This window comes from Hippocampus comes, unplaced genomic scaffold, assembly GCF_001891065.2.
Source record: "Hippocampus comes isolate QL1 unplaced genomic scaffold, H_comes_QL1_v1.1 scaffold110, whole genome shotgun sequence".
NCBI classification, from domain to species: Eukaryota; Metazoa; Chordata; class Actinopteri; order Syngnathiformes; family Syngnathidae; genus Hippocampus; species Hippocampus comes.
Window position 1 is genome coordinate 1,283,595 of NW_017805498.1, and position 23,292 is coordinate 1,306,886.

General features: G+C 40.4%; 1 protein-coding gene across 1 annotated transcript in view; it reads right to left on the reverse strand.

Moving 5' to 3' along the window:
* LOC109519974 (homeodomain-interacting protein kinase 3-like) overlaps window positions 1-23,292 on the reverse strand; it is a 45,558-nt gene that overhangs the window by 12,616 nt on the left and 9,650 nt on the right. The window contains exons 2-12 of the mRNA XM_019876875.1: window positions 21,025-21,917; window positions 19,663-19,854; window positions 19,374-19,555; window positions 11,501-11,624; window positions 6,210-6,329; window positions 4,934-5,020; window positions 3,075-3,259; window positions 1,868-2,036; window positions 1,651-1,771; window positions 742-836; window positions 383-537 (exon numbers count right to left, since the gene is read on the reverse strand). Coding sequence (XP_019732434.1) covers window positions 383-537; window positions 742-836; window positions 1,651-1,771; window positions 1,868-2,036; window positions 3,075-3,259; window positions 4,934-5,020; window positions 6,210-6,329; window positions 11,501-11,624; window positions 19,374-19,555; window positions 19,663-19,854; window positions 21,025-21,915 — 2,321 coding nt within the window. The 5' untranslated portion in view covers window positions 21,916-21,917. The remainder of the gene's footprint in view (window positions 1-382; window positions 538-741; window positions 837-1,650; window positions 1,772-1,867; window positions 2,037-3,074; window positions 3,260-4,933; window positions 5,021-6,209; window positions 6,330-11,500; window positions 11,625-19,373; window positions 19,556-19,662; window positions 19,855-21,024; window positions 21,918-23,292) is intronic.

Here is a 23,292-nt window from a genome sequence, read left to right on the forward strand (position 1 = left end):
CGATCTTACCTCTACTCCCTACCAGTGGATACATGAAAAATAAACACATAAATAGGAATTATTTGACAAGCAAAGCCCAAAACTAGTTCACAATGGAGGGGAATCCCGCCTTGTACATTTTATTCATGAGCAAGGTTGCGGAGGCAGTTAGCTTCATGTGGTCTGTCGTAACGAAGGCCTTTTCATGATTTTGTGGGAAAATGTCGTCGTTACAATAAAATTTACATTATAAAGATGTTGGTTGGAAGCAAATTCAGCAAATGGAAAATGAATTACGTGAAATAGGTACGTTGAAATGTGAACGTTAGAGGGGTGAAAATGTCAATGTGGTATGTTGAAACGAGGTTTGACTGCATCTGCATTAAAGAAACTTGCAACTAACCCCCACTCGCTGATTCTTGGGGCGCAGAGTGTGCTGTCATTGGTTAGGGAAGACGTGGGTGGTGGGACGGGGTGAGTCGGGGGCACACCGACTGCAGTCATCTGTGGCCAGGCTGTTGGTACCAGGAGCTGCTGACCCCGGTTAGACCAGGCTGGCTGCAAGACAAGAGAGAAATTCTCGGTAATCACATTAGACATCTGATGCATGATATCTAATACAGCAACCACAGACATTCTTGATGTTGGGGTAGGCAACTCATGCCCCCTGCCCCCTCAAAAAACAAACAAACAAAAACCACCAGCAACACACTGTTAGAATGTATATATTAGGTATAGGAGAGAAGTTACTGGATGTCTCACCTGTGTTATTACACTAGGCCTCACTTGGAGGGCCTGAAGAGGAGGCGCCTGAGGTACCATGGGAACTGAGTACCTAACTGCTTGGTTAAGGTTACCTTTAAAAGAGCCAAAGAAGAAGAAGAAAAAAAATCAATCGCAGTAAATTACATTTTTATTCCTAAATGATCTACTAGGAATTAAACGATTTCTCGACAAATGTTTAGCATAGAATATAGGACCACAGAGTAGTGGGTGTCTTAATTGCCCCTGTAGCCGGGTCCTAGTTGTATTCTGTGACGTGTGCGTGCAATTGCACAAAAACAATATGAGAGAATTGGCAGCTAATAGGATACACCGAGATTAGTATTGGCTCCCTTCATGCTAAAAAAAATCATGACAGATGAATCATCGAAGCATCCTTTTTTGACTAAACAAGCAATCATGTGCTCAATATGTGCTTTTCAAGTGAACTCTGCTATTTGTTGGTGTGCTGTAGCCTGTTGAGTTATCCAGATACTGGAATTAGAAATGATCAAACAAATTTTGCTCCATTTGTTTATTCGTGCTGCTTTATTTGTGTCACTTGCTCGTCTGTACAGGAAACATTAGTCTAGCTCACAGTCTTGTAGCAAAAAAGAAAAGAGAATGAGGCCACGTACTTTGTTGGGACTTATATTGGTTCGCTTAGAATTGTATTGAACAAAAGCAGTGTGCAAAAAGGGCCGGGGGTTGATGCTTTTATTATACTTTTGGTGTTCAAAAGCATGTTGCAATACATTACTTGTGTGTCCGGATACATTTTGTGGGTGTTAACTTTGTTGAGCAATAGTGCATAGTGAGAAAAATAATTACCGGTACAATGATAATTCTGTTCACAGTAAGATGTAAAAATGAGATTTTCCTTCAGTTTCATCTCGACGATCTCTCTACCTTGAATGTTGGGTGGACAAAGAAGAATGGGTGGGAAGGCGTCGCTGCATCCAAACTGACCATTTCTTGTTGTGAGAGCAAGCCCAGGATGCAACACTGAATGACCTGATTGCGTAATAGGCTGCATTGCCACCAGCAAAAGAGAATACAGTCAACTGGTGTTGGTGGTGTGTATTTTGATAGCCACATACAACAGACATATTGCAAAAAAATTCACCTGAGTGTGAACTGGTATGTTGTTGTAGCCCAGCTGGAGGCCCGAAGAAGTAGAAGTGGAACCAACAGGCGGTCTGGTAAAATGAACGGTGTTCTGGTTCAACGCATCAAAAACTGTACTGTTTGGACGGCCATGGCACATATCCATGATGCGAAAAGATGACTGCACACTGAAGAAAACAGAGCAGAGTAGTAGTTAGATGAAGCGGCTCATCTACACTACCCCCCCCCCCCACCCCAAAGGTACTGATGAGAGTAATTTGTCTCCATTTTATTCATTTCGGTTTCACATCCAAAAGGTGAGTATGAGATAGGGGATAAAAATGTCAATTACGGGATTTACATCTAAATCTGATACACCTAAGACTACTTTATTTGTAACTGAACTGGCCCCTTTGATATTTTTAGCATTGTTTTTCGATGTTCCCCATGAATCTCTTCATCAGGTGGAATGTGTTTCTACTTTTTTTTCACCGTGATGAAATCCTTTGTTAATTTGAATCACTGTCTTGTTGCATGTTGAAGCATCTCCCAGTTTCTTTGATTGTAATTTTCTTCAATTAGAAGACAAAATGTTCCTGCTTTTTGGCACAAACAAGAGTGTGGTTTTCAAATAAAACAAGACGAAGGCACCATTTCAGGCTCAACATATTGAAAATATAGTGTTTCATGAATGGCTAATTGATTGGGCTAACCCTTATTCATTCTTTCATTTTCCAAACCACTTTATCCTCACTAGGGTCGTGGGGGGTGCTGGAGCCTATCCCAGCTGTCTTCGGGCAGTAGGCGGGGGACAACCTGAATCGGTTGCTAGCCAATCACAGGGCACACAGAAACGAACAAGCATTCACGCTCACACTCACACCTCGGGACAATTTGGAGTGTTCAATCAGCCTGCCATGCATGTTTTTGTAATGTGGGAGGAAACTGGAGGACTCGAAGAAAACCCACACAAGCACGGGGAGAACATGCAAACTCCACACAGGAAGGCCGGAGCTGGAATTGAACCCGGTACCTCTGCACTGTGAAGTCGACTACCGGGCCGCCTCCTGGGCTGGCCCAATAATGAAATTAAAATTATGTAAACTTAGATTTGAGCAATACCTTTAAAAATAGTACACGGGGAAGAATAGAACAACATGCAAATTAGGATAATATGCAAATTTGGAATGTGCACACTGTGTCAGAGTCAGCTATCAAAGGCTTACTGGTTACTATGTGGGTGGTCCAGCAGATGAGTCATGGTGAGGAAAGGGTGAGTGAGGACATTGGAGGGAACAGTTCTGTCCTCTGCATCTATCAGCAGCATGCGCTTCAGCAGGGACACAAACTCTTTCCTGTCGGTTTTCTCTGCCTGTATGTCACTGTTGTCAGGACTCAACACCAAGTTCACCTGAAAGGAAAAATATGGGGAAACATTCAAGGAAAAATATGTATGACAATCACTGGACTGAAAATACTGTGCAATATGCCTGAAAAGTATATCATAATATCAGTACCTATATTTCATGTTGATCAATAATAATAATATGTTTTATTACCTACTCCAAGTAAGGATCTGGAGATTATTTAAATCTTCTATTTAAATCTTCAGTTATAAAACCTTATACAGTAATTAACATTCATCAGCATTGCCTTCTGAGAGAGACAAAGAGACTTGTGTGACTCTCACTTTACGCTCTGACGGTGTCGCCGCCGTTAGCCTCCAGCTAGCTCCTGGCCAGCTATTCCCGCGCAGCCGATGTGTTTATGATCAGACAATTAATCGGTATTGATGAGGAGGAGTCGAAGAGAGATGTGCTGCTTTTTTGGTCATGCCCAATCACTCCCCCCCCCCCCCCCCCCCCCAAACACAACAGAAAACAGTATGCCAGAGAGAGGCAGGCAAACAATCAGAGAGTCAACAGTGTGATGACACAAAAGGGAAGGTGCTGGGCGGGACTGCGAAGATGCGTAGCCAATCAGCTCACGGGATGAACCCACTCGTGCTGTCATTGGTCGATGTCGCGGCATGCGTACAGTCACGTACAAAACCTCTGAGTCATTCGGCATTCCTTTCGGAATACAGTACTTTCGGGAAAAAAAAAAAAAAAAGTGATGTAGTGAAGCCGCGATAAATGAAGCGTGATATAGCGAGGGATCACTGTATGTAGAATTTAGATAACTTTATTGTAACATATATTTAACCTTTAATAAGAGGTCAAGGCAACTATGAAAAAGTAAAACTGGTCTTAGGAGGGCTGTGCAATATGGCTGAAAAATGTTTCACAATATAAGTATTTCATATTAGCCAATATTGATAAATATTGATATTTTATTTAAGATAAAAAAAAACCCAACTGACTGTTTGTATGTACATTGTAATGTACTGTAATATGCAAAGATGCTCCTGCACCAGTGCAATCATCAACGCTTACTTTCGGAAGCGGCCAGCCCAAAACGGTCCTGTTGACTGTTACGTTAACCTTCATTCAATGTTCATACAATATAAGTGTAGCGAACTAATGCTCTCTTGGAGTGCTTGCATAACAGGTTGCCAACCCATCTAAAGTGGGCTCATTATTGCCATAGACCATTCATGTTTTACATGCCCGATTGCTACTTGAGCGCAGCGCTGAGGCTTGCAGCTGGTTAACACGAGAGCTTTCGCCTATCAAAGACAGGGAACATAAACTGCTAGACCACCTATTCATCTGGAATTGTTTAATCGGGTTGGTATGCATGACATAATCTTATTTCAAGCAAGTGTTGTGCTGAGTCCATTGGGTCATTTATTTGAACAAAGTTACTCAACACTCTTGTTCCCCGTGTGTACGCCACTGCAGAAATTTCATCTGTGCTGTATGTTGTACATAGAGCATATTTGACAATAAAGATGACCTTGACCTTGACACACAGGCATTTTTATACTGCTATTGATGACGTGTCTTGCGTGACAAATGTTGACACTGAATTATTGCTGAGCACTAACTGTTGACTGTTTTGACGGAGGAACATTGAATCACTGTTAGGGTCGAACCTTACCTAATTCCCTTACGAACACGTGGACTTGTCTGTTAAAACTTACGTGTGCAATGTCATCCAGACAGCTGAAGATATATTTTCTGGCTTCTTTGGATTTCAGTCCTGTCTCTTTCTCATGCTCTTCTGTTGTCTGGAGAAAAAAAATGTACAGAAAATTAAAAAATAAAAATAAAATCGAAAATGTATAGAGATAAAATCTTAGGTCTTCGTCGGGTTTTGTGATTCATATGTGGGTTTTTTCTGATATTAAAATATACAGGGTGTCCCAAAAAATAATTTGCAGACCTTTTTACAGAATGTATAGATACAGTTCATGATCTTATATTTAATATTTCTCTGTTCTGTTTTCAGGTTGAGCCATGCCATTGACCCAAACAGACAAGCAATGCATAGCAGCTCAGGACGTATTTCCGGTGGAAAGGTTTATTTTCATCAGCTCAATTTTGTTGCATCTGCAGTCTGGTTGTGCACAAGCCGCCAGGTCCATTAACTTGAACGATTCAATTCAGGTGAATGAAAGCAACTCGGATGTTTCAATATACCCCGATTCTTGTGTGTATTGTAAAAACCATCCTCTTTCGGTCACAACATGTGTGTTCCTTTTTGTTGACATCGTGAAATGTGTGGCAGCCATCAAGAGAAACATGTGGGTCTATTATAAATGGGTGTGGTTTTAAATAATCTTCTGTGTTTCACAAGATCGAAGAATAAAGAAAGGGGGTCTTTGACCAATCTCAATCATCCAAGGAACTGGGTTCCCTCCTTTGCACTCTCCTCTTTAGCTGATTCCACAGGTTTTCATTGGGGTTGAGATCTGGGGACTGAGATGGCCATGGAATGAGAATGATTCTGTGTCTGATGAATCATGTCTACAATTTTCAGTATACTTCTGCAATAAAAATGTAATTTGTTTTAAGGCTCTTGACTTCTTAAACAGGGGTGCCAATAATCACGGAGGGTATGTGTACTGCATACGTATTGTATTTTTATGAATTGGCAGTAACCAGCTGTCTTACTCCTTTAAAATGGGGGTGTGCAGTGGAGTTTCTGGCTGCATCAAGTAAAGAAAGCCAGGCCACTGCCCTCCTCAGCCAGTGTCCTACAACCACGTTGGAAAAGGTTTAATGGAGCCTTTTCATTGTCGCTGCATGGCCTCGAAAAAGTGTCATGGAAAAGTGACCACACGGGCAAACCGGTATAATGGAAAAATGGCATTTGAAAGCACAAGTTCAGTTTGATTAAAACCGACGATATGGTTGCACTCTACGAGAACAAGATACAAGATGGATTTATGTCTATTTTCATTCGTGTGCATGTACCTTAAGTCTCCAGCAGGGGTAAGGAGATTCTGACTCTTTACAGAAGAAACGGGAGGTCTTGGTGCCCTTGTTGAGCAGGTGTTCCGGAGGTAGGCCTTGGGTCTGGGAGATGTAGCGAATCTTAGCAAGTCAAGACAGAAAATAAAGATTGTTTATAAAACAGGACACTTAAAGAGCAAAATGTAACTCCAAGTGTTTCCTTTATTTTTTTGGACAGTTTATATTTTGCTGTGTCGAGTGGCAAGCACTCAGCCGTGGCATTGGGCACCAAACTTTGGGGGGCTCAGCATGCAAGTGAAAGCAAGTCCTGGCATGGACAACGTTGACTCCTGCATAAACATTTTGTGAATAAGGAGACTGCTCAAATTTTGTTTTGTTTTTTTCATGTGACAGCAAGAGTGACTGAGAAAGGTTCTGGGACGCCACTGTGTAGCTAGATGAGTTCAGCATTGTTTGGGGATGGGGTGGGGGGAGCATCTACCTGCGTTTGAAGTAAGTTTTTGAAAAAAATCCGTCGCTGTGTGACCTCTTTCTTTGCCAATTTCCCCTGGCAAAGCATTCAAATCAAAGTAGGTACAAATTTGTTTTTAGGGCTAAATGTAGCTATTGTAGCTTTTAATCAGGTATGTTTTGTAGTTCGGAACTGACGGTAGGCGGACTGCTTGCCGGGTTTGACAATGACAAAAAAATACATCGGTGCAAAAGTTAGTTAGTTAGTTAATTGTTTGTTGAACATACAATACAATAACAATTGACAAAAGGCAAGCAAAATTACAAAAGGAAAAATAAAAATAAAAAGTAAATAAAAAGTAAATAAAACAAACATCATCACCGTTATATGCTCAAAGGAGTAGGAAGAAGTATACAACTTATCTAGTCCTACCCCTTGTGTAATAATATAAATAGATCATTTTTCAATGCAAAAGGAAGAGATCTACCTCTCATCAAGTACTTTTACCCTTATGTGTACTGTACTTATCTATTTACACACCTTTCTGTTTGTATATACATACATATATAAATACATACATACATACACGTACATACATACACATACACACACACACACACACACACACACACACATATATATAACACATATATACACACACATATACATATACACACACTTACATATGTACATGAATATACATATAATTATTCTTTTTCCTTTTTATATCAATTGTCTCATATTCATTATAAATACTGCATTTCTTGAATGCATTTAATGAGTTGATCAAAATCCAAAACAAGAACAGACCGTTATATTACTATATTTTATAAGTATATCGAATTTATCTTCTTAACTTTGATTTTTGTAGTTTGTTTGTACTAATCTTTTAAATTTGTTTTTGAACTCGTCCAGCGATTTACTCATTTTCAGATCCGTTTCAAGCTTATTCCACAGATTGACTCCTATTACTGATACACACCTTTGCTTGATGTTTGTTCTTGTTCTGGATTTTTTATATTGATTGATACCTCTTAGATTATAACAACTATCTCTAATTTCAAAATGCTTCTGGATATTTTGGCAAAGGAGATTGTGATGTGCTTTATACATTAATTGGGCGATTTTGAAGTTAACCAGGTCATAGAATTTCATTGTGTTTAATTTGATGAATAGCGGATTTGTGGGTTCTATATATTTGGACCTATTGATTATTCTGATTGCTTTTTTTTGTAGTTTTAAGACAGGGAGTGTGTTTGATTTACAGGCGTTCCCCCATATTTCCACACAGTAGGTCATATATGGGAGTAATAATGAGTAATATAGTGTGTACAAAGAACTCTTATCCAACACATCCTTAGTTTTGTGGAGTATCCCAATAGTTTTGGATATATTTCTTTTAACGTTATCTATGTGTGGCTTCCAAGATAGTTTAGTATCTATTACTAGTCCAAGAAACTTATTTTCATAAACTCGTTCTATTTCAATTGAATTTATCCTTATTTTAACTTGGTCATTGATTGGTCTCGTGCCGAAAACAACTAAGTTGTTTTCGGCACTAAGTTGACGATGAAGGTTGAACGGTACTTCCTATCAAAAATAAAATTGATTAATTTTAGGGCTTTGCGATAATTCAATATCAATATGTATCACAATGCACATGTGATCAGTCTGAATAGGAAACACATTCGATAAAATGTTTGAAATCAAATTCGTTTCCAGGGAGAGTTGGACTCCGCCAAGGATGCCATAAGTTGACCAATCCTGTTCAGCACCTTTATGGACAAAATTTTTAGCTGCAGCCCAAGCGTTGCGGGGTCCCATTTGGTGGCCTCAGTATTGCATCTCCACTTTTTAATACATGATTTATTTCTGCTGGCTACATCATGCCGCAATCTCTCACTGGAGCAGTTTGTAGCCAAGTGTAAAGCAGTTGGGATGAAAGTCGGCATCTCCAGATCTGAGATCATGATCCTCAGTCGTAAAAGGGTGGAGTGTCCTCTTGAGGTTGGGGAAAAGTTTGTCTGAATTAAAGTATGTTGGGGTCTTGTTCACGAATGGCACGAATGAGGGAAGGATGGAGCGGGAGACTGACAGGCAGATTGGTGCAGCATCTGCAGTAATACAGGACTCTGTATCGGTCCATCGTGGTGAAGAAGGAGCTGAGCCGAAAGGAGAAGCTGTGGATTTTTTTGGTCGATCCACGTTCCTATCCTCATCTATGGTCACAGGTTTCCTCCATAGGGTGTTCTGATTCTGCCTTAAAGAAAGGTTGAGAAGCTCAGTCTTCCGCGACGTACTTAAGAGTTGAGCTGCAACTCCTCAGCATTGAGAAAGGCCAGATGAGATGGCTTGAGCACCTGTTTAAACTGCTGAACGCCACAATTTTGGGCATATCCCCCCAGGAGACGGCTCTGGGGGATCGCCAAGAATGCGCCTGGGGACACCTTGGGATTTCCCCAGAGGAGCTGGACAAAGTTGCTGGGGTAAGGGAAGTCTCAGCTTCACTGCTTGAAGCCGGATTGTTTCATAGAAAAAAAATAATTAATTAAAAAGAAAACCCCGTCCCTGGCATTCTGTATGCTGTAGGGAGCGGCTACAGCACACATGTCAAAGTGCCGGCCCGCGGGCCAAATCCGGCCCGCGAGAATGTTTTCAGTGGCCCCTGGGATGATATTGATTTATTATTAGATCCGGCCCGCGGCCCGCAGCAAGCCGAGAGCCCGTAGATCTTTTACACGCACCAAAACTACATTTCCCACAATGCAACGGTGACGCGCCAAGCAGTCGGCCGCTTTATTTAAATATTTATTCGTCTAGCAGTCGTTCCCATAAGAGTGACATTAGCTTTCAGATACCCATCAAAAATGGCAAAACGGAAGGTGGACACTGAGAACCGGGGGTTTCAAACAAGGTGAGAGTCGAAGAACATGTTCATGGACGTAGCTGGAAAACCTGTGTGTCTTCTGTGTGGAGTAAGTGTGGCGCGATTGAAATAGTGTAATCTGAGACGACATCATGAAACGAAACACGCAAACAAGAACATGGACATGGAGGGGGAAGGGGGATTTCATTAAAAACGGTATACTTAAAGTTTGTGACGAAGTTTACCCCGAAAAAAAGCAACTCTTTTTAAACGTGAGCATTAGCAGAAACACAATTGCAGTGTTTCTGCAAAGATACGGCAGTGCGTGCTGCACAGTTTGCCCGTTTCCTCCCCGACACATTGGCCCCGCTGCGCATCCAGGCTGCTCAAACGTTGTCGAAAGTTTGGCAGCACATACGTGTGTGAACAACTATTTTCTTTGATGAAGCTGAACAAAACATCACACAGAAGTCGATTTACTGCTGAACACCCTCACTCAATTTTGAGGATTTGCTCAGCTCAGAGCATGACCCCAAATATTGATGAACTTGTAGAAAAGTTAAGACACCACCGAGTATCAGCCTCAGCCTCAAAGAAGTGAATATTACCGGTACTTATAATATACTGTGCAATCACATACTAAGAGTTTTTACTCAGTTCAAGTTTTTTTCTTGAAGAAAGTGTTGTTTTTGGTTTATACATTTTTGCACTTTATTTTATTGTATTTCAATCCAATTATGTTTTAAAAAAATTTTATTCGAGTAAATGATCGAAAATTACTGCACTATTATTTGTTTTTCTTTTAAGTAAATTTAGCCTACTTTTGCTAAAAGAGAAAATATGGACTAGTGATAGTGCCTTGAATAATATCGGCTTCTTTCATTCATGTTATGGGGATTTTTATACAAAGGAAATTTTTTGTGCCTGTTGAAAATTAAAGTTTACTGACTTAGCCATAAAAAAATGTTGCTTTATTTATCTGACCGTATTGGAATGTATTTGTGAGGTTTTCAGTCAATTAAATTTGGTTCAATAAACAATATGTGGTTATTTTTAAAATTTTCAATGAACATTCGATCAGTCCGGCCCTCGGCTTGCAGCAAAAAATTTTATCTGGCCCTCCGTCCATTTGACTTTGACACCCCTGGGCTACAGTATGACATTAGATTTGTTTCACAATTACACACATGTAAAAGAAGATCGTTTCGAGCACAGCCGAGTCACCGGGTGGTTGTCTACCGAGTGCCCACCACAAGAAGCCACTTGAACTAACGAAGAAGTGAGTGCATGCACACACGAAATGCATGCGGCGTGCCAACCAAAATGGGGCTTAACTTTGTTCAAATAGATGACCAATCGCCTCAGTGCAACTCTTGCAATAGGATTACATAGTGCATACTAACTCGATTAAACACCTCTAGATGGAGAGATGTTGCAGAAGTTCCCTGTCTATGACGAGCTTGCTCCGGTGCTTTTTAGCCAACTACGACCCTCAGCATCGCACTGAGGTCACTATCAGGTAAATCAGCCATATCGCCCAGCCCTTGTGGATTTAGTTTTTTTTTTTAAACCACGACATAATTGCAGAAAAGAAATACAGTGATCCCTCGCTCTAACGCGGTTCACTTTCCGCGGCTTCGCTGTGTGACGGATTTTTAGTGCAGTTTTTTTAATGCTTTTAACCCTTTAAATCAGAACGTGTCGGCGGCGCCGCGTGTTGACAGTACAGTATTTCCAAAAACTATTATAGTTGGTTGTTGAAAACGTTTGTTTTTTTTTTTTTGTAATTGAGCCTGAAAACAGGTTTTGGTCTTTGATTTCATTGTATATATAGTTAAGTATTGTATAGTAACTGTAAAAAAAATAATGTTCACTACTTCATGGATTTCACTTATCACTGGTACTTTTTGGAACTTAACCCCCGTGATAAACGAGGGATTACTGTATTGTGAATGTGTTTGAGAAGAATATTACCTGATCATATTCCAAGGCACCAGGGTAGAGGGGCCAGCCCAGGAAGAGCTCTGCTATAACGCATCCCAATGACCACATATCAATCGCTTCAGAAAATGGCAGGCCCAAAATAATCTCTGGAGCTCTGAAAAAGAAATGAGGTCATTACCAGGTTAGCTCTTGTAGCTGCTCACAACAAATCAAGGAGAGGGACTCACAAGAGATCATGTTACAGGACCTGTCAAAGATGCTTGCTTGGCAACACTTGTTGATTAATGGTCTACTTTTAGGCGAACTAGCGAGAGTAACTTCTCATGCAGGGAAAAATAGATTCATAGGTGTCTCGCGGTGCAATAAAGCTAGTGAATGGGGAGTAAAAGTGCAAATGCTGAGACTGACAAGGAGTCAATATGGTGCAAATGATCTGAGAAAACCTTTGCCAAAGGGGTGTGTCACTGGGCATCTCCCAAATGAAAGACAATTCAATACATAGCTCAACACATGGGATATGACACAATTACATTTTCAAGTGGAACAATTCGCTTTGATCGGTATGGTACCGCTGTAGTTTTTGTCATGCCTATAACTATGTAACGGCATGGAAAAACCTTCCAAAGGCCAAACTTTTCAAATTCGTTAAATTCAAAGAAACAACAAATAATCAGCAACATCAAAATGATTTGATTTGTTTCTTTAGCACAAATTAAAAACAGTGAAAGGAGGCAAGGGGGCTGAAAGGGCTTGTACAAGATTCTAATGACTGGTGAGCAAGGCTGTGCATCTCAACACAAGGGGTGTGAGACGATTCAAGGACGGTCCATTTTAAAATGTAATGATTCGATTTGGTTGGGATTAAAAAAAAAATTTATATATATATATATATAAGTGAACACACCAAGAGTGCAATTAACATAAACAGGTTAAAAAAAAAAGTTTTTTTTTAAGTCCGCAAACGGTCCGAGAGAAGCTGCAAAACAACAGCGAGTCACATAGAGCAACATATACAGTACTGTACTCCATGTATATGTAAAAAAAAAAATTAATTTTTAAATATGTTTGAAAAAATCCGCGATGCACTGAACCCGCAATAAACGAACCGCTAAGTAGCGAGGGATCACTGCATTTTAAGATATGGTTATTTTAAGATAAAATTGAAAAAGCGCTGTTGGCTGCTTGCCAATAAGCATTTATTGGCACATTTCTTATTAATTATAAATATTAATTCGTATTAATTGGTAAATGTTAATTGGTAAATGTTTATGAAATCATCATTACATGAATTTATAGGTCCCTTTCACTTTGTTTTAAAAACAGCTTATGGAAGTAAGCGGTTTAGAAACGGATGGATGGATATAAGACATGGCATTGTGATGGAAATAATTAGAAATTCCCAGCCCTTGTCACTTGCATGTTTCAAAGATGTGCAATCAGCTAGTTGAATTTCAGAAAGTTGTTGCTCAAGATACTGAGATTGACCCGTCAACAGTATCAAAGCTTATCGTAAAATAGGATAATGTAGCTGTTGACCCAGGTTCTCTCTCAGGCCCTCACAAAGTAGCAACCCAAGGGCTGTTTGAGTGTGCTTTCCATGTTTAACGAAGTGTTCAGTGCCCTGTAGTCAGCCCTAATGACACAGCACAGCAGCATCCAACACCAAGTCGACAACTCCTGTGTCCGTGAAGTATCAAAGCCATCCTGCGGTTTGTCGTAATGAAGGCCTTTTTACCACTTTGTGGCAAAAATCTGGTCGTTATAATAAAGTTTACGCTATAAAAGGTAATTGTTGTCAGCAAAATCGGCAAATGGAAACTGAATTATGTGACATCGGGTCTTTGAAATGTGACCGTAATCCGGCTCAAAACGTAAACAGGGTACGTTGAAACGAGGTTCGACTGTATCCGATAAATTTGACAGGGTGCACAGAAAAAGTGCCCGTGCACAAGTAGATAGTGTGGCTCAATTTCTCAATTCAAGCAAGACTAGTAAACACTAGTACACCTCTAACAGTAGTAAGAGGCCAGCTGTAGGTAAACGACTGTTTGCTAGACCTGGGCGCACACTCTTGAGTAATAGCGCTACAAATAGCAGCCACTGCTGTGACGATCACAGGAGGAAATGACAGTTACCAAGCAACAACTGGACCAAAGACTATAATAACAGGAGTATGATCATAAATGGGGCCACTGTTTACCATCATGTGTGTGTCAAGATGTAGGTGTCTATTTGAATGTATGTCCCTTTTACAGCACAATCTTTTTTTCTGGCCTATTTGCCCTGGGAGAGGGAATAACAGCCATTTCCTGTCAACTCCATAACAGGAAGAAGTTAGATTATGTATGCAATGCAACAATGACGCCTAATTTTTGTTCACTCAATACAAAACAAGGTGCAAAATGCATTGTTTTGTGTTCTGATAAAGAAGGAAGAATCTCGTTGAAAATTATTTCTCAAACAGCAGTTTTTCTTTTTGTTAGGGTGCTATACTCTGCTCGATACCCAATTACCCCACATACAGAGATGGGATCTGAGTTTTGCAAACTTTCTTTGCAGATTTAAATGTGTTTGTTAAGAAATCATCGAGATGTGTTTGCAGATTTCTGGGATGCAACCCACCCCTTATTATTATTCACTGAAAAACTCACCCAGAGCACATTTACCGAAAAAATTCAGTCGCTGTTTTTGCGCAGGCCTAAGAAGGAAATGTATGCAATTTGCTTTTCACAACCTCACAAACCGTTATGAGCGTTTTGGCTATTGCTCATCAGGGCAAAGTAGATCTTTGGTCAAAAAAGGTTGGGCACCCATGATTTATACTATTTGTAGACGTGCTCGTATGCATACTGTCATGTGTGATGTCACGTTAGTTTGTTCAGCATGTTGTTTAGGCTAATATTGACTGTATCATGTTAGGGTGGTTTGTGTGGAACACTTCAACTAATGAACACAGTTGTTTATGTCGAATGGGTTCATGATTGTGTCCATTCGAGATGTATGGTGTTGATGTTTAACTATCCCCTTTGTTTTAATTGCTTTGCCGCCCCTTTGTGGTATGTTCGAGACAATTACAAACTTTTTTTTCTTGTGACAAGCACTGAGTCAACGTGGCACTACGCGGGTATTTGAAAGCTGTAACCAACATGAACCCTCCAAACTGTTTTAGATCCGTTTTCACAAAGAATGGGTTCCAATTCCAACTTCTCCATCTACATAAACACAATGAGTGTACCTGCCCATATTTAAAAAATAAATAAATAACCGAGAAAGGAAACAAGCAAACAACCAAAGGAGGTGCCTGTATATACATCCTTTGCCTCCGGTTACCCAACAGTGTAATAAAAGCCAAAAGGCCTCAGCGTTCCCATGCCATAAAAGCTCATCATAAAGCACAAACATAGTGTCACAGCATGAACACATGCAAGCATGGTTCCAGAACTAACAAGTCACATAACAAGAGAGCAACTGTGAGGACAACACGTACACAGCTCCCAAATGAAGTTAAATTATATTTATTTCATGTGTGTTGGTCCATTATCTTGTCCCAAAAGCTACAAAATAGACGATTGGGGCACATGGGTAATCCAAGTTTAATGACTAAAACTAACTTGCCCTTTCCAAATAAAAACTCTGCCAGAAGTGCACATGGAGACTTGCTAGGACAATGTATGAGTCTGTTAACCACATCAAGTAACAGAATACCCAAAGAAGCTAAACTAGAACATGAAAATGATCTTCAGTTTGGTGTCTCTGCAACTGTGGCTGTGAGAAAGGTGATCACCTCGTACGTCAGTGAAATCCCATCCCAGAGCAAGCACTGAACTTTCTGCAAGCTGAACACATACTGGCTGCACAATCCCCATTTTCGATGTCAAAAGCGTGGACAGATGAGACCGTTGTAACTATTTTGAATAATGAGATTTTCAAAGAAATGTAAAAGGGAAAGAACACCAACTTTCATTCTCAAATCCTTTTGCAATATATGGGTACAAGGGGAAACACACGTGGCTTCTTCACATGACATAAGATCAAAATTGTGCATGCTGAAACATTGGAATATGGACTGACAGTATGACTCAGAGGAGATCACTGAGGAGCTTGCTGAGCATTCTACGATATTCTTCCCTTCCACCCGATCTGCTGAGCTGAATTATTTACATAGCTCGGTGCTCCATTTACAATATGTGAGCTGGTTTTACATCACTAATCTCCAAAGGATCGTACCGTCACATTCAGGCGTGCTACAATGGCAACAACAATCAATTTGAGACGTTTCACAAAAAAATGTATAAGTATGACCCTATTTGCTGATGTGTAATCGTTGCAATTGGCATTCCATGACAAAGATTTACTGTGACTGAAGATATATTTGCAAAATATTTTGCTGTAACAACTCTTTCCAATGAGCAGCAGCTCACAATTCAAAAGGTCACTTATTTTGTATATCTTTAAAAGAAGACAAAAAAGGGAAACGATACCATGGCAAAAACTTGAACCATTAGTAAAAAGCAATGACATTTTTGAAATAGTTTCATTTGTATTAACCCAAAAATTATCATGCTTTCAATAACACACACACACACACACACACAGACACACACACACACACACACACACACACACACACACACACATATACATATATACCGGTATATACACACACACACGCACGTACACACATACTAGTAGGAGCATTAAAATGTGCACTCATGCTGTGCAACCGGATGAATTTTTTACCAGAACATGGTGGGGGGGGGGTAAAAAAAACAGGAGCATTTGCGCACTTTCAAAACATGAAGATACCAACACATTGCTTAGGCTAGGCACAGTCGCTCTCCTGTGTGGTGGCAGTATAAGAATGGGAAGCATTTTGGAACAGTTAGACCTAGTTTGTATCTGACAAAATAAGACTTGATCTTTCTGGCATCCAATCTCGAGCTCAACTGAGAACATACAGTCTTCTGGTAGTTACAGTGAGTGTAATCCTGCGAGCATTAAACCTAAAAGCACTGGTAAAAGTTTGCTCAGAAGTTTTCAGATTGTAGCACACTATTTTGCAGGTTGCTAGGCACCATAAAAACATGCTCCTATGAGTACAGATGTTTTTTTTTTTTTTTTAATAGCTTTGTTTGTTTGTTTGTTTTTTAAGTTCCAAGTGTATCCTCAACTGGTATGCACTGCTTTGCACTACCAATGTGGCTGTGAATTGAGGAGCACATTAAAAAAAAAAAAAAAACAGTCAGTTATGTCAAGCTAGCATCTTTGTTTGACCTTATGGGAAATCGTTATGTTTGGGACTGTTGCATTTTATTAATCACGGAACCCTAGCTACACCCACAAATTTCCAACTCTTTAGTGCAACTGTATTTGAGGCTAACCACCACACCAAGTGGAGTTTCATCGCCAGATTGTGATCTCCAATAATGCACAGGGTAAGGAGTTCAGAAAATTGATGGATCAATCATGAATAAACCCTCTGACACTGCACTACTGTCATAATAGTAATTAATACTTGTTGGAATACAAACGGCCAATGCTTGTTGAAGTGCAGCCACAGTGAGTGATATTTTTAATCATTTGGTCTTATTTAATTTGGTCCATGAAAATGTATTTGCATGAAAATGAACTTAAGCATTGACATGTTTGAGTCCTTGCATTTATTAAAAAAATGTGTGCACACGTGTATGCGTGTGCAATGTGCATTGTCATTACTAAGTAAAAAAAAAAATTGGATGATTTGATTTATTCTTTGAAGCGTTAAGATAGATAGCTAGATAGCTAGATAGATAAAAACACTCCCATGGCAGTCCCGCAATAATATTCTTGACAGAATTGAAAAATTGGGAAAGTTTTAAAAAATGGTCCAGGAGGTGAATTTCGATAGGTTGGCAGCTCTATGAATGTGATGCAGTCAAAAATGTGTTTTTACTTCATTGTGTAGCCTACGTGAAATATTCAGCCTTTGCAGCTGGTACACAGTGGTACATACATGAGCACACCCAGGCACACACAGGAATGTCTAAATGTTTTTCTTGGATCCAAATATGGGTTGTCACATACCACACTCTTCAGCAGACGGGCGTCCTAAGTGACCTCCCCATCACTAACTCCCCACTCTCCAAAATTGTCCCCTTTTCACTGAGCAACGGTGCCATTGTGCAATATCAAATGCAAACAAACAAAGAACCAGACAAACTCAACAAGTACAAGCTGCACATAAAGCTCTATGTTACGCAACAACAAAAGTTCCATGCCTACTCGTCTCAGGGCGTCGACGTGACAATCTGGCTTTCACTGATTTTTACAGTACACTATGTATTTTAAATTTTGGTGAAACATGTTACTTCAAGTCCACATATTGGGCTGAAGTGTGTGGGATTGATGACAACGAGAATGTTTTTCTCTCTGTGAACAAGTACTACTATACAGAACAAAATAATTGCCACCGTGCAGAAGTACTGCGTAAAAGAATATTGCAGAAATGGAAGCAATTGTTTACATGCTCCAAATCCATGTGCCGTACTTGCTTCGACTTGTTGCAGAGAGCGGAAGTGAATTGAATGGCATGCCTGTTGTACGGTGGTTGGAGCACAAACACTGTGCTTTGGATAACGTGATATACACATTTCTCTCAAGGCTCATGGCAAATAACTTTGCAAGGAAAGAAACATTAGCCATCAACAAGTAGCAAGGGGAGGGAGGGAGAGAGAGATACTGTAGAGTTTAAGCTTCCAGGTATGGATGGAAAGTTGCAAAGCTGTATCAGTTGTTTTCTCTTTTATTAACAGTCTTTTATGAACACACACACGCACACACAGCAAGTGTATCGAGGCATATTTCCAGCAACTACCACGCCAGTGTTCTCAAGGTACAAGGTGTTTGCTAATTGCGTCAGAAGGCTAATGGCTATTAGAAAACCCTTGTGTGATCATGTTAACACGACCAAAACGAATTTAGATCCTTAGAAAAGCTATAAAACTACCTTCCTTTGAGCAGTTTGACCATCTGGAGTATGTCATTTGTGGGGTCGATTAAAAGCTCAAAATGGCCAGAAAACAAGAACTTTCATGTGAGACTCAACAGCCTATTGTTGTTCTTAGAAATGAAAGCTATGCGAGATGTTGTCTAGAAACTAAAGATTTCCTATAACGGTTGTCGACTACTCCCTTAAAACTCATTCAGTACCAGCTAATTCTAGACCCCCCCCTCCCTTTTTATTTTTTTTTAGCCTAAGTCTTGAAAAAAATGTGAAAAAAAATAAGTATCAGGGGTTGAACGTGTGGAGTGTGAAAAGACGTATAAATATGTCTTTAGGGAGTGAATGAGTTTCGAGAACAGCACAAAAATGGCTCTAACCAGAGTAGAAAGACAAGTGGGAGGCCCCGCGGGCTGCACCACTCAGCAAGAAGTTCATTAGATTCTCTAGTTTGAGAAATACATGTCTCACAGGTCCCTAACTGACAGCTTCATTAAATGGTACCCACAAAACTGAAGTGTCAACATCTAAACTGAAGAGACGACTCCGGGATGCTGGCCTTGAGGGCAAAGAAAAGTAATATCTGAGACTGACCAAGAAAAGATAAAGATTAATTTGGGCAAAAAAAAAAAAAAAAATACAGACGTTGGATAGAGGAAGAGGTGTTATGGATGGACGAATCAAAGGTTGAGGTGTTTGGATCACATAGAAGGAGATTTGTAAGACGCCATCTGTCAAGCAAGGTGGCAGTACTGTGATGGTCTGGAGTTGCTTTGGTGGGGTCAGATGGGAGATCTGTTCCAGACAAAAGGGATTTTGAATAAGGAAGGCTATCACTCTATTTTTCAACGCCATGCCATACCCTCTATGTTCTTAACACCTGATGTTAAATGTACAGCTTTGACGAAAAGTGCAGGGCCTCACCTGTAGTATCTGGACTGCAGGTAGGTCGAGCAGACGGCCTTTGAGACATGGCTGGCGGAGCCAAAGTCAATAACCTTAACTCTGTATGGCTGCCTGGACGGGTCTATCAGCATGATGTTCTCAGGCTTCAGGTCAGCATGAATCAAACCCAAGGATTTCAGTTTCTTTAACGCTGTTGCTACCTAAGAAAACAACATACCAAGTTTTAGTTTGAATTACAGGCTGTGATTAATATTGAGGATTCTTTTAAACTGTCCTTGTGCGTAAAAGTTCACAGTGTCAGCATTACCTGCAGAAGTATTGGCCTGATTATTTTGAGTGGCAGTGGGCTGAACTTGTTCTGCTTCAGGAAGTCATAGAGGTTTTGTTCCAGCATCTCAAACACCAGACAGGTATGACTCCGGTGCTGAAAGCACTCCAGAGCGCGCACCACGTTGTGTTCATCTGCGTTCTCACTGCTCAACCGAGCAAGGATCTCCACCTGTTAACACAATGGCATATGAAGAGGTTTAAAAACACATATGACATGCACGTCTCCTAAAATAATAAACCAAATAACATTGCAATATACCGTATTTTCACACCTATAAGGCGCCATTAAAAGTCTAAAATTTTCTCCAAAGTGGACAGCACGCCTTATAATGCGGAGCGTCTTGTGTATGCGCTGAGTACCAAAACCTGACAGAGAGCCAACACGCGTTTATATAGAGAAAAGGCGGAAGTGAATGAGGACAGGCATGCGGCGAAGAAGTCGGCCAATCAGTGAAGGGTGGGCGTGTATATATAAGCGAGAGAGAGAGAGAGAAAGAGAGAGAAAAAAAAGGCTGACGTGAGTGAGGACAGGCATGCGGCGAAGAAGTCCGCCAATGAGTGAAGGTTGGACGTGTAAGTGATGCTATAGGCACGCCCCTAGCAGGTACCAGCACCTGTATAAAGTGTGGATATGTGCTTTATTGCAAAACAACTTCGGTTTTGGTTTCTAAGAACCCCCGAAATTACTTCTACAAAGAGACACGCCTACAAAGCTCAGTTCAAGCTTCAAGCCATCGGTTATGCGGAGAAACATGGGAATCGAGCAGCCGCGAGAGAATTTCAAGTCAACGAATCCATGGCTCGCAAATGGAGGAAGCAGGAGAACGAGCTTCGCCAAGTCAAAAAGACGAAGCTGAGTTTCCGTGGACAGAAGGCGAGGTGGCCCGAGTTGGAAGACCAACTGGAGCGGTGGATTGTTGATCAAAGAGCAGCCGGCAGAAGCGTCTCCACAGTCACCATTCGACTGTGTACTCACGTTTGTTCGACTGTGTACTCACGTTTTTTGATTGATCAAAAAACGTGAGTACATTGTAAGCTGGCTAAATAAAATGCAACCGAACTCAGTTTTGCTTCCGTTACCTTTTTAAAAACGTGTTTTTAGCGTGTATCCATATGTCTTAGCATGCTACCGTATGCTTCAAGCTAACGTGTTTTTAGCGTGCGTGCACGCATGCCGTATGTTTAAGCTGGCGTATGTTTTACCACTGTAAAACTGCGCCCAATAATACAGTGCGTTTTGTCTATGTGTAAAATACCAAAATAGCACCCGTTAGTGAGACTGCGCCCAACAATACGGTGCGCCGAATGGTTGCGAAAATACGGTACGTTGAATTCTCACCTCAATTTGTCCCTGACGTGCATACGATGGGTGGTTTTTCAGTATTTTGACAGCCACCACTTCATTCGTTCCCCTCTTCCAGCACTTCACCACCTGACCAAAGGTGCCACGTCCAAGGAACTCCAACACCTCATAGCTGTGTTTCGATGAGCAGAGAACCTCATGCTGAACTAACTGATAGTCACCATCTCCTGTTCCTGATCCGTTTGTGGTAGGCATCGCCTCAGTAGTGACGTTAGACCTGATTTTTGTCCCATTCGATTCATTACCAATGCCAGCTGATTCCCCAACCTTGTCTACTTTAGGGACATCATGATTCCCTGCTTGCAACATTGTACTACAAGCAGGCAGTGAAGGTAGATCAGATACCTCCTCCACTATCTGCATGGTTCCAACACAGTTGTAATCCTGCCGTAGTTCTACAACTTCACCTCTCTTCTGTTTGCATCGCTGCGTCACACCTGAGTCAAGGTTTACATGTCCCCAACCTTCTTTGTTTGTGGCCCTTTCCTCTTCTGATAGTCTCCTTTCCGGTAGTCCTTTGTTCTGACAATGAGACCTCTGATCTTTGATCTCAGCGATGGCTTTTCCTCTCCTCTCCACAGTGCGCAATCCCAACGGACGAGGCCTCCTCTCCTCAATTTCTTCAATTGCTGTTGCCCAGTGCAGTCTCTCAAAGTCATCGACTGTTGATGGGAATACGTTGTTGGGGTAAGCAATTCCGTAGTTAACGCCAATCACATAAGTTTTAGGTGGGGGTGGTATGGGAAAGGCTCTGGTGGTGTTATTACTGCTGTGGGCTTCCCCCGCGTGTTTGCTGTTATTGGTTCCTAAGGCACTTGTTTGAGCTGAGTGCATGTGTGATGGCTGAATCAAGACTTGTGAGGCCATACCTGAAAAGAGAGAAGCGAACAAAAATCAGTCCCAATAAGTCCATCAGTCACCTTTGGGAAAGAATCACTTCCGTAAAAATAAATAAATAAAAACTAAAACAAATAAAAAAGCGAAGAAGGCCTGTGACCAAAAAATAAATAAAATTAAAAAATGCTGTCTTAGTGGAAGAGGCAGGCTACACCCTAGTGCAGTGGTTCTTAACCTGGGTACGGTGAATTAGTTTCAGGGGTTTGACGGAGCCTCTGCCGTGGAGGTTAAAACACACCTGACTCACCATGTCAATTAGTTATGACATGCCCGCTTGACCATCGCTGGCTGCAGGTGATCACATTACATTGCTTGTCCAATCAGTACTGCGGGAAATATAGCTCACTCAGTAGTCAACATGTGACTGTCGTGATAGTACATTGCGTGATATTTTTAGAATACTTTAATACCTGCTAACTATGTCTAGTAAAAAAAAAAAAAAAAAAAAAGTGGTCGGACGAATATGTATGTCATTGATTCACATGGATCGCAGAACGTGATGGGACTCAGCATTCTATCTGCATGATTTGTCATGCCAAGTTGAGCAACTCTAGTGTCGAACCGGAAAAACTGAAGGAACACTTCATGAATTTTTATTTTTCAGTAATGAAGGGTTCGATGAATGTGCATATGAGCTGGTTAGGTTCAGTACCTCTAATAAGGTTAAGAACCACTGCCCTAGTGTGATAGTTTGAGAATTTTCATCACAGCTCATTTTTATTTCATGTTGATATTTGTTTTTCAATTTAGTTAGTTTTAATTAGTTTTCAGGACAGCTTTGTCAATTATTACTCGTGTTAGTTTTTTCAAAAATGCTTATTTTATTTTTCTGCTTGTTTTAATTTTTTTTTGTCTATTGTCTGCAAAATAAATATTGCGTAGGAAAAACTCTACAAAAATATTTAAAAAAATAACCATCCATCCTTCAATCACTTTCAGGTATTATATAGCAGGGATGTAACGATATCCAAACATCACAATACGATACGACGATATGAACCTCATGATAATTATCACAATATTGTCGGGAAGTTGGCATTTTTTTAGAAAAGCAAACGATACTGTATGTCACGGTATTGTTTTTAAAAATGGGGGGAAGAAAAGCACAATTCAGTATTGTGTTTATGTAAATAACAGCAGTGATGAAGAAATAGGATTGGATAGTGATCTGTGCTCCTACTGGCTCAGCGGTGCAAAGAACAGAGATGAAAGTGGACTTTTCTGAAAATTCCGGGGAAAAAAAAAAAATTGTATATATATATATATATATATATATATATATATATATAATTGTAGTCAATGCGCCATTATAAATTGCAGGTGAGCAGATTTATTTAATAATAATAA